This window comes from Mauremys reevesii, linkage group 6 (assembly GCF_016161935.1).
Source record: "Mauremys reevesii isolate NIE-2019 linkage group 6, ASM1616193v1, whole genome shotgun sequence".
Lineage (NCBI taxonomy): Eukaryota > Metazoa > Chordata > Testudines > Geoemydidae > Mauremys > Mauremys reevesii.
In genome coordinates, this window is record NC_052628.1 from 1,654,751 (window position 1) to 1,673,274 (window position 18,524).

Sequence of the window (18,524 nt, forward strand, 5' to 3'; positions counted from 1 at the left end):
GCGAGCGCCCCAGGCCAATGCCCACACCGGGCTGTCTCCAGAGGAGATGGTGCCAGTCATGCCACTGACGCAGGGAGATGGTTTTGTAGTGCGACCCCTTTTCACTGTGATGGGGGAGGATTTGAACGTGGGGCTCCAGAGGTGAACAGCTAAGAAACCACAGAATTGTTCTTGGGAACCCAGGCTCTGGCCCTGCACAGAGCTGAGCGTCCCCAGCTCACAGTCTGGGGAGCAGCAGGTCCTGGGACCCCCTTGGGATTAAGCCACTGGTGTGATGAGGGCACCCATCAGAGGGACGGGTGGCAAACCAACCTCCCGGGCAACACGAGATGTTAACATCAGTCTGCAAGCACCACGCACAAGTCCCATCACATGGGAGGTTTGAAACAAGACCCAGCAAGGGTCAGAAATACCCAGCAGGCAAGAAGCCTGCTCTGGCCTGGGGGGGGGCGGGGGCGTTACATGTCCTCGCACGGCAGCTCGGCAGATTCGAATGATGGCACAGCCCTAAATCACCCCTCCCCACAGAGCCTCTCTCTGGCCCCCAGCGGGAGCAGCAAAGAGGAGCATTTTCTGGTCTATTTTAATCTCGTATTTGGTTCCTTACCATCTGCTCTGGCTCTAACATCTCGCTGTCCGTGCCCACTGCCAGGGCTGCCTGAGAAGCTGGTACCAGCCTCCATCAGCAGAGAGAGAGAGGCCTGCTCGGCTGCCCCATGGCCGTTGGCACCTGAGTCTTTGCTGGAACACGCCCTCGGGCCATCCCCGAATCTGTGCTCCACCCGGTAGCCCTCGCAGCTCCGGTTCAGGCAATGGCCAAAAGGCATGGGCGGGAGGCTCTGGCAGCGTCGAGCTCTGTCCTCGAGAAGCCCTGGGCAGTCCCGCTGGCACTCGGGGATGGGCGAGAACTCCAAGGAGGAGTCACCGCTGGTTCTGAGCGGCGGGGAGGAGCCGTTCTTTTTCCTGCCTTTCGCCAGCTCGGCAAAGGAAGTCACCCGCTTCGGGGGCGAGCTCTGGATCGCTAGCGCTGGGCTCTCGCTCAGCTTGACCGGACAACTCATCATGCGCTCCAGGGAGCCCAGCCGGGTCGTGGGACTCCGGTCCAGGTTCCGATCGTAGCTCCTGGAGCGAGGCCGGCCGGCGTTCAGGTTAGGCGGGGATACGTTGACATACACTTGCCCCTCAATCATGTTTTTCACAGCTTCGCCCTGGGTCTCCGCCATGAAGCATTCGCCATCGCTCTCCTCCGGCTGAGCACTGGGCCTTCGAAACAAGTAGTACTCCGAGGGCTGGACAGGGCTCCCTTTGGTGTGATCTTCAGAGCAGCTGGTTATGGAAGAGCCTGCGGGGCTAGGGGACGACTGGGAAGACAAGTCACATGTGACTAATTTATAGTAGTTCTGGGTGGCCACCACGAGCCGGGCTTGGCTTTGGAAGCAAGCGGTGAGGTCTGAGCTCTCCGAAGTGCACGGCTCGCAGTGCAGGTGGTAGGAGTTGCAGTTGGCGTCGAAGACGGGTGAAGACGGGTGGTGGCACCCGCACACTTTCCCCGAGCTCTCCGGGTTGTGCGATTCACAAGACATCTTGGATTCCGAGGGTGACGAATGCAGATCCAGGTAAAAGGCCCCGGTGTCCGAGTGGCTGCAGAAGGAAGAGTCACAGGACAAGTTGGCAGAGTTCAAGTTGGAGCGAGAATGGCCGTTCATTTTGTTGTAGAGGGCACTGAAGTTCACCAGAACCCCGTCCGAGCTGTTGCAAGAAGAGTCGCTGACGTACCCCATTTGCTGGTCTCCGGTCTCAGACTGGCTGGACGTGCTGTAGCACCGGCAGTGCTGGAGCTCCGTGCTGGAACAGCTGCAGGTCCGGCTGTGCAGAGCGTCCGGGTTCCTCCCCGACTCGTCAGAGCTATTGTTCCAGTCCTGGTCGCCGCCCTCGAAGGAGAAGCTCCCGCGCTGGCAGCTGCACTCGTCCAGCTCCATGCACTCCGAGGCCAGCGGGCAGCAGTCAACGTCGTTCCTCTTCTGGACGTCGGCGTTTGTGAGTTTGTCCTCTTGCCCGTCCACCACGCCGGACCTGCTGGCCATGCTCCAGGGCTTCACCACGGGGCCGGCGTCGTGGAGGTGGAAGGGCGGCAGCGGCAGCTCGTGCAGCTGGAAGGCCGGCTTGCCGGCCACCATGGAGCTGTGCAGGTGGAAGGACTTCTGGTCCGTGCCGTTGCCAAGGAGACCATGCCCCTCACTGTCACCCAGGAGGAAGGGATTGTGCCGTGTCGTGACGCTGGAGATGACCGAGTCTCGCGGTTTGCTCTCTTTGTCTTCTGCAGCCTCTGCCGGCGCGTCCGAGGCCTGCAGCAAGCTGCCGTACACCAGGGAGTCCGTCTGCGAGAGGTCCCTCTCTGGCAGAGAGGTGGCCCGCGTGATGCCCAGGTCTGGCTGGCAGAAGGGATTGGTCCTCTTGCTCCCACTGCAGCACTGTCGGTCGGGGACCTGGCAATGAACCAGGGGAATGTGATGGACAATCAGTGTTTCTCCTGCCAGCTTGGGTGGACTATCCATTCTTGAGAGTGCTCGTCAGGAACTCAGCCAGGCTGGCGCTACCCATGGAAGGTAGGTGGGCTGCGGGTGGGGCTGGGAGAACACATCTCAGGAGGGCAGCCGGAGACCTGAAGGGAGGCAGAAAACAAAGGGAGTCAGGAGCAATGGTTAGGCCATTCCAGGCTCATCTGCAGAGCCTAGGTTCTCCCTAGTACCTGCGCTGAGTCGTCACCGCCTGCTTAGCAACAGTGACCCAGCGCGTAGGGCAAAGCTCACCGGCTTCCTTTCTGCAGGGCTCTGCCAGGGCATCTGTGCTGCTAGCTGCCCCCTCCCGATGGACACGTGACCCAGGCACCGTGCAGCCTTTGGCCAAACACAGCCCATGCAGTCCTGGGAGGCTGCCCGTCTCCCATTCCAAGCGCACCCGTCCCACAATGCAATTCGCCATTTATTCGCCTTTCTGGGAATATCTCCCCCACCTCTCGGCACCGGGGACATCACCCAAACCCGGCCAGGCCTCCCCATGGAGCAGGCAGACGGAGGGCCAGGTAGCCTCCCCTCCCCCCGCCCAAAGCTCGGGTGAAAGGAAGCAAGCGAATCCCAGCTCTGGTGCCAGGCCGAGCTCCTCACAGACCCAGGGCCAGCGAGGCATGCGGGGCGGGGAGGGAGGTCTCAGCCCGCATACCCTGAGCCGGGCCCACAGTTGAGGGCTTTACAGGTAAAGCCAGCACCTTACATCCTTGGGCCGGGCGGGCTGAATTACCCCTCTCCGTTTTCTGCACATCGGCAGCCCAAACTCCCGGGTTTCGATCATGTCTCTGCATGTCCCATCAGCGCTGCCGTTCCACCTGCCTTGGGCACCACCGGGACTGTGCCTGGGCCTCCGCTGGCCGACAAGCAGAGTTCCCTGAGCGCTCCCACGCTCCTGCGGCGCACGGCATGGGGCAGCGGGCTGGCCAGCAGGGAGAACGTGGCGGATGTTGTTCTCTCTCGGCCGTTCACGTTTGGAACGTGCCAAAGCAGAGCAGAGAGCGGCACGGGAGGGCACAGGAAGGGGACGGGCCACCAACCAGAGATGAGCCAACTCCCACCAGCCTTAGTCTGCGACTGGGGACCTGAGTGCTAGCGCTTCTGGTGGGCCCGGGGGATGGGATTTCATCACGCCCACAGTCAGCGCTGGGCACTCCTCCTGTGACCGTGCAGGGCCTGGCAATCCCTCCACCCCCGTTGTGCCACCCTGCAGGCAGCCTGTCCCTCACCGGGACCCCATCACAGGCACACTGGCTTCCCCATCCTGCCACCCCCACACGCCGAGCAGTATCTGTGCCTCCCTCTGGCGCCCAGCTGCCCGGCTTCTCTCCCCGGCTCACTGCAGCCCCAGAAAAGGTACGCAGGACGGCAGGGGTGCAGATGTGGGGAGAGGAGACCCAGGGCCCAGCAAAACTCCCCTCTGGAGCGAGACTGAAAGCACGGGGAGAGGGCCAGGTAAGGGCGCGCACGGTAAACACCTATAATCTAATGAGTGTCTAGAGAAGGGAGATGGAGTTCTGTTCCTCCCGTCTCAGAGCACAAGAACAAGGGGACAGTCCATGAGATCAAAAGGTGGAAAAGTCCAAACTGATGACAAGCGATGCTTTTCCACATAACGTGTGAATAGCCTGTGGAACTCCCTGCCACAAGATGCTACTGAGGCCAAGAGTTTAGCATGGTCGTGAAGGGCTTGGATGTTTATGAGGCCAGCCAGGATATCTGGCGCTAGAGCAGTTAATGATGATAAACATTCTGGCACGGTTATTAAACCTTCTCTGTCAGGGCTTAAGCCACTCTCCATTCGCAACCAGGGTGAGGCCTAATGAAGTGGGGATGGGGCAGATTATATCACATCTGCTAGTGCAGACCAAGCTCATCTCCCCACTGCAGTCACTGCAATGAGCCCCCGGCTCACACACCGAGCGCATCCCCCCACTGCAGTCACTGCTATGAGCCCCCGGCTCACACACCGAGCTCATCCCCCCGACTGCAGTCACTGCAATGAGCCCCCGGCTCACACACCGAGCTCATCCCCCCGACTGCAGTCACTGCAATGAGCCCCCGGCTCACACACCGAGCTCATCCCCCCACTGCAGTCACTGCAACGAGCCCCCGGCTCACACACCGAGCTCATCCCCCCACTGCAGTCACTGCAATGAGCCCCCGGCTCACACACCGAGCTCATCCCCCCACTGCAGTCACTGCAATGAGCCCCCGGCTCACAGACTGAGCACATCCCCCCACTGCAGCCACTGCAATGAGTCCCCAGCTCACACACCGAGCTCATCCCCCCACTGCAGTCACTGCAATGAGCCCCCGACTCACAGACCGAGCACATCCCCCCACTGCAGTCACTGCAGTGAGCCCCCGACTCACACACCGAGCTCATCCCCCCACTGCAGTCACTGCAGTGAGCCCCCGGCTCACAGACCGAGCTCATCCCCCCACTGCAGTCACTGCAATGAGCCCCCGGCTCACAGACCGAGCTCATCCCCCCACTGCAGTCACTGCAATGAGCCCCCGGCTCACACACCGAGCTCATCCCCCCACTGCAGTCACTGCAATGAGCCCCCGGCTCACACACCGAGCTCATCCCCCCACTGCAGTCACTGCAATGAGCCCTCAGCTCACAGACTGAGCACATTCCCCCACTGCAGTCACTGCAATGAGCCCCCGGCTCACAGAACGAGCTCATCCCCCCACTGCAGTCACTGCAATGAGCCCCCGGCTCACAGACTGAGCACATTCCCCCACTGCAGTCACTGCAACGAGCCCCCGGCTCACACTCCGAGCTCATCCCCCCACTGCAGTCACTGCAACGAGCCCCCGGCTCACAGAACGAGCTCATCCCCCCACTGCAGTCACTGCAACGAGCCCCCGGCTCACAGACTGAGCTCATCCCCCCACTGCAGTCACTGCAACGAGCCCCCGGCTCACAGACCGAGCTCATCCCCCCACTGCAGTCACTGCAATGAGCCCCCGGCTCACACACTGAGCTCATCCCCCACACTGCAGTCACTGCAATGAGCCCTCAGCTCACAGACTGAGCACATTCCCCCACTGCAGTCACTGCAACGAGCCCCTGGCTCACACACCGAGCTCATCCCCCCACTGCAGTCACTGCAACGAGCCCTCAGCTCACACTCCGAGCTCATCCCCCCACTGCAGTCACTGCAATGAGCCCCCAACTCACAGACCGAGCACATCCCCCCCACTGCAGTCACTGCAACGAGCCCCCGGCTCACACTCCGAGCTCATCCCCTCACTGCAGTCACTGCAACGGGCCCCCGGCTCACAGACTGAGCTCATCCCCCTCACTGCAGTCACTGCAACGAGCCCCCGGGCTCACAGACCGAGCTCATCCCCTCACTGCAGTCACTGCAATGAGCCCCCGGCTCACAGACTGAGCACACACACCCCACTGCACCGATTCCCTGGCTCACAGACTGAGCATGTTCCCACCGGCTCCCCCTTTACCTGGGCATCAAATATAAATGTCTCCTTCTGGCCTACTAAGTCCTGTAGCTCTGCCTGTCCTTCCGGATCCACCCATGTCCCTTATCTTGTGACCCTGCCCCATCCTGGTGGGGGTCTCTGTCTCCCTTCAGGCAGGCCCCTATCGCTCGAGCCCCCATCCTGGGCTGGTCCTCAAGGCCGCTAGCCTCGGTCTGTTTCAATCCCTCCTTCAGCCCCACTTCTTCTGGGATGCCCATCAGAAGGGATTCCCTTTAAGACCCATTTGTCGGGAGATAATTTATACTGACCCCCCCTTCCAAACTCCCATGGGCTCCCCAAGCCCTGAGCCACTCACCCCTGGGCTCTGTCCCAGGGGCGACACAGGACATGGGTTCCTCCTGCTGCAGCTGGCATGGCCGAGTCAGCCAGCAGCGTCCCCAGCCCTGCAGCATTCCCCTCCCCACGAGAGGCCGTCCCCAGCCACTCAGCGCTGTGCCATCCAGCCCTGTCCCCGTGCAGGGCGCCCCCCCTCACTCTCCTGCAGCTGGGGAGAAACGTGGCTGCGACTGTGCTGGGATTTGTGTGTTTGGAAGGGCCACCGGCCCGTGTGGAGGAGGGAAGTGTAAATACCCAGGCAGGCAGGCAGGCAAAGGCCAGGAAACAAGCTGGAACCTACAGGACCCTTGTCGTCTATATATCAGAGCAGGAGCTGGCAGAACACAGGGAATGGGCAGGACGCAATGTGTGACCGCTTGCAGCTCTGGCTCAGTATGTTGTGCAGCACGTGAACTGCTCCTGCGCTAGACAGGGACTGACCACAAAACGGAGTCGACAGGTCAGACACAGCGTCCTGTTCACGGTGTCCGAGAGCTGACTCAGGAGCACGCTCAGTGGATGGACACTGTTCCCTGGACCCGGCTCAACCCAAGTTTGGTTCCACTGCTGCCAGTAAAGCTCAGCGACGCCTTCGGAGTCAAGCTGAGCTCTTGGGAACCGAGTGGAGAAGGCCTCACAGGCCACCCCAGTGGACACTGACACTTTTCACTGAGTCAATGGTTCCTTTTCCCGGCGTGAGTCAAACTCCCTTTTCCTGGGGACACGGCCAGGAACACGCAGCTCCTCTACTGAGCGCTCCTGTGTGGCCAGGCAGGCTAAGGGGGAGGAAGCTGGGCTGCAGGAGGTCACATCTCTAGCTGTGCATGCCCCGCTCTGGCAGGGCGACGGTGCCAGGCTCCCCTTGCCCATGCCCCAGGCACGTGGCAGCTCCCGGCTGCCCTGCCACCCCACACACAGCAAACCCCGCCCCTGGCACCAGCAGAGGAACGAACCCAGGTGGGAACAGCCCCGTCTGGCACTGTGGAGGGGCCAGAACCTGTTCCCTGGGCATCTGCCTGCCAGGACCCTCCCCAGCACCCCTCAGTGGCCACCTGCCCTGCCCCTCAGGGAACAGAGACCGGGCACTAGAGCAAAGGGCCACGGTGGCTGTTCTGCACCACCCCGGCTTTCAATGGCTGACGGCTGCCTGGCACCCAGAGGGCTGGGCCTTCCCCCCACCTCCCCGAATGCTGGCCCATGCCCCCCCCACCTCACACTAGCCTGCACCCCTCCCCCCCAAGCACAGGCCCATGCACCCCCCCCCAGCAAACACGAGCCTGCACCCCTCCCCCCAAGCACTAGCCCATGCCCCCCCACCTCCCAACCACGAGCCTGCACCCCTCCCCCCGAGCACTAGCCCATGCCCCCCCACCTCACAAACACGAGCCTGCACCCCTCCCCCCAAGCACTGGCCCATGCTCCCCCCCCCCCATGAGCAAACACGAGCCTGCACCCCTGTAGTAGGAAAATCCTATTTTAATGTTTTGATTTAAAACATAGTATATGTATTGATATATTTTATAATTACGATTTAATATGCCCTGCCAGCCACCCTTCTTGATTTCAAGGCAGGAATAGACCAGAATAGTCCTTATGGCTGGTTATGGTCACCTTTTGTTTTAGGATAAGGTTTCATTACAGTATTTGCTATAAGGTCTTGCTTCTTGTAGGCATTGCAAACTAAGCTGTGTAAGGCTCTTTTGTAATCCCTTCAGCAACATATAACCCTTTCCAAAACGTTATCCTGCCTGAAGATCTCCGGAAAATTGTTTGGGGTGAGTGAGGAATGTGTGCATAGTTAAAAATAAGTGAAAAGCCATCACAAATGTCCAGATGGTCAAGAAAAAGTGAGAGTCTTGGAAACACCAGGAGATCATCAGAAAACATCCATTGTGTATCCCACCCTAAACACGTTAGCAGCATTGATGACCTCAGGCACCCCCCACGGCAAGGCAATAAATAGGAGATAACGATGGGAGATAACAGCAGAAAACCCCAAGATTAACCCCACTTAAGGACTAACGATCACAGAACAACATTGCAAAATGCATGGACTCAAATGGGAATTTACACGTGTAAAGCTGGGGTGTTTTCCAGGAAACTCTGGGGTCAGTCCTGCAAAGCCTCGGAGCATCAGATTGCAACGGACAAAGCCCAGCTCCTCCCTCGTGCGCAATCTAACTGCCCATTAGATTGACTGGAGCTACGGGCTGGTAACTGTTAAGACGTCTGCAGGGGGGCTCCCAGCCCCCCTGTGGCAGGTGCTCTCCTGTCCCCTACTGAGCTGTCACTGCCCTGTGCAAGTATAACCCACACACCTCCTAGGAATAAGCATGGGAGAAACACGGCCGATCCGTGTGGCTGGGGCCTGGCAGGGCCGGCTCCAGAGACCCAGTGCCAGCGGCAGCAGGCGGCATTTTTTGGGAGCGGCGGGGCGGCTCGGTGGACGCAGTCATGAGTCATGCTGCGGGAGGTCCCCAGGCTGTGAGACCACATCTGACCCTCGCAGGCACATCTGAGGGAGTCCCCAGGCGACGGGACGCGCACCCCCGCCGCATGCCGCCGCATGCCCACCCTGGGGCCTGGCTTGCTCACACGTGCACTTATGTAGCGTGGACACACGGCTCCACCTCCCCTCAGGGCCACTCAGGACATGTCTCGTCTCGTGGGCCCAGAAACCGCGGAGACAGACAGAGCTTCCCCTGGCACGGGTACCAGCTCCCTCAGCAACGCGCCTGGCAGGGAGACAGCGCAGCTCCGAGAGTCGCCCACACTGGCTGGCAGGCCGAGGAAGAGCCCAAGGCCCAGTGCGCTGCTCCTGGTTGCAGACGCCAGTTTCCAGGCCCCTCCCAGCACAGCCAGGCCCTGCACAGGCTGCCCCTCCGAGGGCTGCAGCACCCACCGGGGGAGCTCAGAGAAGAGGGCAGAAATGTCCAGGGGGCCGGGCAGAGGGACTGAGGGGGACGGGTAAGGGCCTGGGGGCGGACAGAGGGACAGGAAGGACGGGTATGGGCCAGGGGGCTGGGTAAGGGCCGGGGGGGCCGGATGAAGGCTGAGGGGCTGGGAGGGTCGAGGACTGGGGGCGGAGGTAAGGGCCAGGGGCGGGCAGAGGGACTGGGGGGACGGGTGAGGGCCGGGGGCCAGGAGGAGGGCCGGGGGGCCAGGAGGAGGGACTGGGGTGCGGGTAAGGGCCGGGGGCCAGGCAGAGGACTGGGGATGGGTGAGGGCCGGGGGCCGGATGAGGGCCAGGGGCTGGGCGGCAGGACTGGGGACGGATAAGGGCCGGGGCCGGGCGGAGGGACGGGTAAGGGCCGGGGGGCCGGATGAGGGCCAAGGGGCCGGGTGGAGGACTGGGGCCGGATGAGGCCAGGGGCCAGGCGGAGGGACTGGGGGCCGGGGCCAGGAGGAGGGCCGGGGGCCGGATGAGGCCAGGGGCCGGGTAAGGGCCGGGGGCCGGGTGGAGGGACTGGTAAGGGCCAGGTGAGGGCCAGGGGCCTGGGTAAGGGCCAGGGGGCCAGGAGGAGGGCCGGGGGGCCGGATGAGGGCCAGGGGGCGGGGCGGAGGGACTGGGGGGCCGGGTAAGGGCTGGGGACCAGGAGGAGGGCCGGGGGGCCGGATGAGGGCCGGGGGCTGGGCGGAGGGAATGGGGGGCCGGGTAAGGGCCGGGGGCCGGGCGGAGGGACTGGGGGCTGAGGCGGGCGGGGGCGGATGAGGGCCAGGGGCCAGGAGGAGGGACTGGGGCCGGATGAGGGCCAGGGGCCAGGCGGAGGGACTGGGGGCTGAGGGCGGGCCGGGGGGCTGGATGAGGGCCAGGGGGCCGGATGAGGGCCAGGGGGCCAGGAGGAGGGACTGGGGCCGGATGAGGGCCGAGGGGCCGGGCGGAGGGACTGGGGCCGGATGAGGGCCAGGGGGCCGGGCAGAGGGACTGGGGGGCCGGGAGGAGGGACGGGTAAGGGAGCCGAGTGCCTGGCTTGGCCAAGCAATGGCTACGGGGTCGGTGGGGACACGTTATGTGTTACAATCTGAGGGGTGCGACACAAGGGGTGACTTGGGGGCTGTACGCCATGGAGCCGGGAGGGGCACTGGGAGGGACAAGGTAAGTGTGTATCAGGAAGTTCTTCCCAGCATGAGACGGCCAGAATCAGGGCCTGGAACAAAGCCCCAAGGCTGGAAAGGGAGACGCCCCTGGCTTTGGGATTTCCAGTGAGACTGGACAACGTGCCCCTGGCCGTACAACAGGAGCCGATCCGCCCACAGCTCCGTGGGCGCCGGGCGGGTGATCTAACCAGCCTTCTACAGCTCTGCCTTCCTGTGCCCGCGACTCACCCTCCGGCATGCGGGCAGCGCTCTGCAACAAGCACATGTCGGTTGTGACTCGTGCTCTGGCCACGTGGCCCTCGAATAGAATCCACTCCTGTGCCCTCCGCTGGCCCACCCCGCCCCCCAGACAGACCTTCTGCAAACCCACCCGCAGGGGATGAGACCAGCTGTCTAACTGCTAATGCCACCTGCAAATCACGGCTGAAATCAGAGGCTAGCACCAACCATCACTTTCTCTCACAAGTACACTCGTAGCACAGCGGGCAGAGTGACATTTCCGAGGCACCCTGCTGCCCACAGGAGCCCACAGTGCTCACAAACGGGCATCACCTCCCGGAACCCTGGATCCAGCTGGGGAGAGCACAGCAGCTGTTTAACGACACACAATCACACTAACGAACTGGGTAGGGAGGGAGCCATGAAGGATCCTCCACGCAAATGGAAGTGCTGAGCAGCGTTTCTACCAAGACGAACACCTCTTTGCCAGGGGAGCTTGAAAAACCTCAAAACGGGCAAGACTTCAGTGTCGTTCATCCCTCAGCAGAGCGCTGCCCCACCGCCCCACTGCGCACTGACTCGGAGGGAAGCGTGGGGCCAGTAACTCCTGCCAGCAGCACCTACCAGCCTGGACCCTGCTGAATGTGGGAGATCCGCCTGAGGGTACAGCTGCAGCCAGCGTGGGCCTGCTGGTCCCCACCCCAATCACTGGGAAGCTGAGATGCGACCCCGTCCAGGCCAAGAGGAAGACTCAGAGCGGCGTCATCTGAAGAAGGGGACAGGGCTCAGTCTCAGGCATCTCTTGGGCTCCTATCGCCTGGATCCCCGCGAGCTGGTGACAAAGCTGGGAAGGAGGGTCAGGCTAAACCCTGACAGGGCCAGAGGCAGCGCGCTCCCAGCTGCAGCCTTCCTCTAGGAAGTAGCGCCAGGGGCCGAGGCAGCCAGCCGGACCAGGAACACTCTGAGGAGTGTTCAATCCTCATTCAAACATTCCTCTGGTGTCGTTCATCCACAGCCCTTTGCAAGCTACGCCTCCACAGGAATCATTCACCGAAAGGCAGCTGCATCTGGGGTGGGAGACTGTCGCCACTTGACAGCACACAGCAACTCTGCACGCTCGGGACAGGAAGCAAAGATAAATATTGTACCCATCTGAAAACAGAGAGGCTGAAGGCCTTGAAAGAGGAGAAATACTCCCCACTTCCACCCCACCCCAGCAGATTGCCCAGGCTGGAACGTGGCTGGGGCAGTGGGATTGATGCCTACAGTAAGGCCAGATTGATCTTTTAACGCCAGGGCGGTAATTTTCAGCCTGCCTGGCTGTTTGCTGCCTGGGGCGAGGTGGCTGTGCCCCCGTGGGTGGGGAGAGGAGCTGGCAGGAGCAACGCACAGCGGAGGCTCAGCCAGGGAGACTTTAAGCGTGAGGCTGCTGAGTTTTCTTCGTTAAGGATGATGCAATTCTGCATGAAGCTTACTGAACGCAACCAGAGCGAGAGCCCGATGGAAAAATCCCAGCAGCCAGCTCTCTTCATTAGATGTTCCCCTTTCCATTGCCTCACTATCAGGCGTTTCCAACAGCAGCCACATCCACAGGATTCCTGCCAAGGCTGCAAAATGCGTTAACCCTTCGAAGGGTGGGCAGCCAGGCTGCACGCACGGGGAGACTTTCTGTAGCTGCACAGCAGGATTCTGCAGGAAACCCTTCAACCATCTGCCCCCATGCCAGGAGACCCCCCAGCTAGGGAAGGAAAGGCCTGTAGAAAGCAAGAGCGCTCAGCAACGGCCACTGACGACTGCCTCTGCATCAAACCCCGTACAGGCGATACAAGGGCCTGACAGTTCTGCTGCTGAAGCCCTTCTGCGTCTCGGTGCCGGAGCTGGCTGTGGCTGTGATGGCTGCGGGGGGAGACGGGGTTTTGTTCCCCTGGCTGTGATGAGGCCTGGACACTTCTTTCCAGGCCACTGGTACCTGATGGAGGGGTTCGCTGTCCTCTGAGCACAGGGCAGGGGGCCAGGCCCGCTGCTGGGCACACACACGAGATGGCAAGGGCTGGACTGGGCGATTTCTGGGCTGATGCAACAGGAAGCGCTGCTGTAGGAAGGAAGTCCAGGACTGGGCCGAGAACGGGTTTAGCCTAGCGGTTCCTTTCAGGAGATGGCCGCTGGCTCTGAGCCTTCCCTGGGCAAAGCCCTTTTAAAAGAGAGGAACTCTAGGGCGACAGTTGCCATTGGCTCAGAAGTGGGGGGCGGAGCAGGAAGGAACAAAGACGCTAACACATTTAGCCTCCATGGAGCAACTCTGGTGTCAGGTGCAGGACCTGCCAGGCTGGATCAGAGCCATGGCCCAGCTAGTCCCCTGTTCTGCACCCAGCACGGCCAGTGCCATGTGCTTTGCGGGAAGGTACAGGACTGCTCCCAAAGGCAGATGAAGGATAATCTGCCCCGCACTGGAGCCTCCTTTTAGCCCCAGGCGTTAGAAACTGCCTTAAGCCTTGAAGCAGATGGTTTAGATCTCTTCTAAAATGCGTTAGCATTAACCATTATAACTGGCCAGTGTTGTCCAGTGTGACCAAGTGGGGGATTTTCTTGTTTTTTTCCTTGGTTTCCCAGGGGGTTGCATGCACTGGGGGTGGGACTCAGTGTCCCTGGGTGTTACTGGTTTAACGAGGTGAGGGGAGAGGGAGTTTGTTGTTACAGAGGCCCAGCGACAGAACGTGGGACCCCAGCCAATGGCCTGGTGGATGGAGACCCCAGCGACTGGTGACCTGGAGACCCGGCTCAGGAGACACAGCCAGTTCTGGCCAGTGGGAGGACAATGGGCTGCAAAAAGAAGAGGGGAGAGGAGGCCCAGGCGACCCAGTTTACGACCCTGTTTCCCTGGAGAGAAGCCAATGGTCAGAGGGGGCTTGGGGCCGGGATATCGGAGGCCCAGCTGGGAAGCAGGGGGGCTTTGGGCTGGAGAGGGGGAGCAGGCAGAGCCCACCTGGCTGCAGGGAGACTGGGATGTGCTGAGGGAGGCCAGGCCTGAGAGTTTCCTGTGCTGGGTTCAACCCCCAATAAACCCTCCTGTGTTACGCTGGCTGAGAGTCACTCCAGTCTAGAGAACAGGGGGCATCAACCCCTTTGGGGTGAAGGCCCGGGGGTCCAGAGTGAGTGGATTCCCTGAGGGGGCCCACGGCAGAGACAGACGTGCTAAGGCTCAGAGAGGTGCGGCTCCAGGAGGTGGAGGGGCCTGGCCCCGAGAGAGAGTGGACCCCCGAGAAGGGCTGTCTCACTGAAAGGGGCACCCCCCCGCTCCAAGAGTGGGCACGATCTGTGAGTCCGTGACATCCATATACATGCCCAATCCCTTGTTGAACCTTGCCAGGTTTTTGGCCTCAACATCATCTGGTGGCAGTGAGTTCCACTGGCTAATCACACATTGTGTGAAAATATTTCCTTTTATGAGTTTTGAATGCGTCACTTCTTAAAGTCATTGATTGTCCCTTTGTTCTGGTGTTACGGGACAGGGAGGGCATCACCCTGGCGCTCGTTCCTCTCCTCCAATCTCGTCAATCTCTCCTCTTAACTGAGATCTCCCAGGCCCCTGATCGCTCCCACTGCCAGTCTCTGATCCCCCTTGAATGCTGCTCTCCCCTTTCGGGGGAGGGTGAGGGTGAGGGGGGGATGTGACCCGAACTGCAGGCTGCATCCAGATGAGGCCACTGCAACGATATCCATAATGGCATTAGAATGAAGGCCACCTAGAGCCTTCAGAAAATGCTCCCTCCGATTGCCCTGAGAGCAGAAAGACAGAGCTCACTGACAGGCCAAAATCACGCCTCGGGTGAGGGAACTCTCCGACAGAAGGGCTCCGGCTGAGCTGTTTCTGTCCGGACACATCCCAGAAGATGGCTCCTCAAACCCTACTAAGACTCGGAGTGACTGGACGTCTACTGGCTAGTGGGGTCTTGATTACTCCATCTGAGAACCCCACACCGACCAGGGGCTGCCGCTCAGGAAGGCTTTTCTGGTTGGGGAGGAAGGCTAGGCCCTGAGAGCGAGCGGCGTGGGAATCAGAAGGATGATCTGAGCAGCAGCTTAGAGCACCAAGGCCCTGAGTCACACTGAGCAGATGAGAATCACGCCAGCTCCAGTTTTCATCTTTCTACAGACCCTTGGGAGGAAGCATGGTCCATACACAGGCTCCCAGCCCAGCCTATGGAAAAGGAATCCGTGCTGTGAGCCCCTGGCTCCCTGAAGCTGCTGCATGGGAACTGCTCCACCCCACAGACCGTCTAGATCTGTAACTGGTCTCCAACAGGAGCCAGCACCTGAGGCTTCAGAGGAAGACGCAAGAACATTATAACGGCCCTACTGGGTCAGACCAAAGGTCCATCCAGCCCAGTGTCCTGTCTGCCGACAGTGGCCAGTGCCAGGTGCCCCAGAGGGAATGAACAGAACAGGGAATCATCAAGTGATCCATCCCCTGTCACCCATTCTCAGCTTCTGGCAAACAGAGACTAGGGACACCATCCCTGCCCAGCCTGGCTAACAGCCATTGATGGACCTGTCCTCCATGAAGACAGTGATGGGATAATGTGACCCCTGAGGGTGCGTCTGAACCCCTAGTAGGTGGAGCTTGGTGTAAACCTGGAGTCAGGAGGTTTTAGAATCCTTCTACAAGCACTAACAGCTCTTGTTATCCACATAAATGTCAAATCCTCCTTTGAATCTTGCTACATTCTTGGCCTATCTGACATCCTGTGGCAGTGAGTTCCACATGTTAAATACACAATGTGTGAAACAGTATTTCAGGACTTCTAAATTTGTCACCTTTAATTTAATTGAATGTCCCTTTGTTCTAATGCTATGAAATCTCCCTTCTCTAGCCTAGTCAGTATGTGCTACAGTTGTCTCATGTCCTCTCTTGTCTCCGCTCTAAAGTAAACAATCTTCTCAATCTTTCTTCCGATGAGAGTTTTCCCCAGGCCCCTGATCATTCTCCTAGCTCATGTCTGAGCTTCCTCTAATTCCGCAATTCCCTTCCTACGATGTGCACTGAAAGGTGACCAGTCCTGCACACAGAGCCCAGGAGAGTGCTTTGATTACCATAATGGCATTGGAAGAGTTTCAACATTAGTCTCCATCCCTGGCCCGATGCCACCTAACATCTGGTTTGCTTTTCTGACTGCAGCTGCGCCTTGAACCAGGTCTCCATTGCGCTGTCTGCGATGATGCCCGGGTCTGTTTCCTGAATTGATACGCGTAATTTAGAACCCTCCAATGTGCGGCTTTGACTGTCTTCTGCTGTCACACTGCCCTCACTTAGCTTGGGTAGGTCCCGCCGACGTTCCCTCTGCCAAAATAACTGTGTCATCTGCAAATTCTGGCACCTCACTGCCCCCTCCCTTTTCCAGGTCATTAATAAATGTATTAAACAGCACTGCTCCTCGCAGGGACCTGTGCAATGCCTGCTGTTAGCTCTCACAACCCAACCAGTGGCCAAGAGAACAAGTCCTGGGGATTTAAAACATGTAACCCAGGAGGCAGCGAGCTCCCAGGTTGCTGCAGAGGGCCTGGGTCCACAGAAGAGAAGCCTGAGAAATGCAGGAAGCTCCGAGCCCTTTAAAAGCGAGTCATACGGGGCTTTTTAATAGATTCCAAGGCCAGAAGGAACCACGATGATCAACAGGTCTGAGTGTGACGTTCTGAGTGTAATATAACATTTCACTGGAAAGTGACAGGGCCAGAACGAGTTAATTAACTCATAGACTGACCTGACCCATGGGTGAACCTTGAGGACTGGTTAGGAAGATCTGTAAATGAACAGAGCTTTGAAATGCAAATCTGCATTGGTAGAGATCTCAGGGGTAGATGTTTGCCCAGGTCTTGTGATGTCAGCAAACAAGTCTTGTCTATTGCTATAGCTTTAATTCAAAGATCAAAAAAGGAATATTAACATTTGTGATGATACTTGAGTGAAATAGTATTATTGTCTATGTGTCTCTTTGCAGGTTGTGGTAACCTGTATCTGAACTGTTTAATAGATAAATTACCCTGTGCTAATTGCCAGGATGTTTGGAAGGAGAGTTAAGCCTATTGTTTTCTCAGGCCGAAAGGCTGCTGGAAATGTATAAGAAGCCTGGGACACGATCCTGCTTCATCTCAGATCTGCTTTGGGTTTCAAGAGGGGGAAACCTTAAGCCACAAGGATTGAGATCCCCAGTCACTGACTGGAGCCACCCTGAATATGGACATTGGACTATAACCTATGGACTATTTCTAAAAGGACTTTTGGCAACTACAAGCTCATCTCTGCTGTGTATCTGAACCTCAAGAATTGAATTCAAGTCTGTCTGTATATTGATCTTTTAACCAACACTCTCTCTCTTTTCTTTTTTAATAAATTTTAGCTTAGTTAATAAGAATTGGCTATAGCGTGTATTTCAGGTAAAATCTAAGTTATAATTGGACCTGGGTGTGTGACTGATCCTTGGGATTGGAAGGACCTTTTCTTTTATATGATAAAGTAAGATTTTTCAGGAATCGTCATCATATCTGACAGGTGTGTCTGGATGGAGGCCTGAGGCTGGGCACTTTAAGGGAATGGTGTTGTTTGGACTTCTGAGTAACCAGTGAGGTGCTATAGAAGCTGTTTTGGGTTGGCTTGGTAGATCTAAGTATTGGAACAACCACCAGCGTCTGGGATTGGTCTGCCCCGTTTGGTTTGCAGTTCACCCTGATTGAGTGACCTCAGCTGGCTCCCACGGGCAGCACCGTCACACTGAGCTCCTGCATAACACAGGCCAGAGAACTTCCCAAAATAACTCCTGGAGCAGAGCTTTTAAAAAAAACAAACCAGGCTTGATTTAAACATCGCCAGCAATGGAGAATCCACCACGACCCTGGGTAAATTGTTCCAGTGGCTAATGACCGTCACTGTTAACAATGTACATCTTATCTCCAGTCTGCGTGTGTCCCGCTTCAACTTCCAGCCACTGGGATCGTGTTCGTTTTCTCTGCTAGATTAAAGAGCCCAGTATTAAATATCTGTTCCCCATGTAGGCTCTTATAGACTGGGATCAAGTCACCCCTTAACCTTCTCCTTGTTAAGATGATAGACTCATGAAGCTCAATCTATCACTACTAGGCAAGTATCAGAGGGGTAGCCGTGTTAGTCTGGATCTGTAAAAGCAACAAAGAGTCCTGTGGCACCTTATAGACTAACAGACGTTTTGCAGCATGAGCTTTCGTGGGTGAATACCCACTTCTTCGGCTGCACTACTAGGCAGGTTTCCAACTGTTTACTCATTCTCAAGGCTCTTCTCTAAACCCTGTGCAACTTATCAACACCCTTCTTGAACTGGACACAGGATTCCAGCAGCAGTCGCACCAGTGCCACATAAAAAGGTAAAATCACACCTCTACTGCTACTCGTTCAGCTGGTTATTCACCAAACCCCCCACATCTTTTTCAGAGTCACTGCTTCCCAGAACAGAGTCCCCATCCTATAAATATGTCCTACATTCTTAGTTCCTATATGTATATATTTACATTTAGCCACACTAGAATGCATATTGTTTGCTTGCGCCCAGTTTACTAAATGATCCATCTTGCTCTGTAGCAGAGACCTGGCCTCTTCATTATTTCCCACTCCCCAATTCTGTGTCATCTGCAAACTTGATCAGTGATGATTTTATGTTTTCTTTCAGGACATTCATAAAAATGTTAGTTTAGGGCCAAGAACTGATCCTTGCAGGACCCCCACTAGAAAAAACAACCACTCAATGATGATCCCCATTTACCTAACAGTTAGCCAGTTTTTCATCC

General features: G+C 58.1%; 1 protein-coding gene across 4 annotated transcripts in view; it reads right to left on the reverse strand.

Moving 5' to 3' along the window:
• The window catches only part of RUSC2 (RUN and SH3 domain containing 2), a 58,509-nt gene that overhangs the window by 18,498 nt on the left and 21,487 nt on the right, over window positions 1-18,524 (reverse strand). For all 4 annotated transcript variants that reach the window (XM_039543444.1, XM_039543447.1, XM_039543446.1 and 1 more), the window contains one exon: window positions 608-2,662. In XM_039543444.1, coding sequence (XP_039399378.1) covers window positions 608-2,555 — 1,948 coding nt within the window. In that variant the 5' untranslated portion in view covers window positions 2,556-2,662. The remainder of the gene's footprint in view (window positions 1-607; window positions 2,663-18,524) is intronic.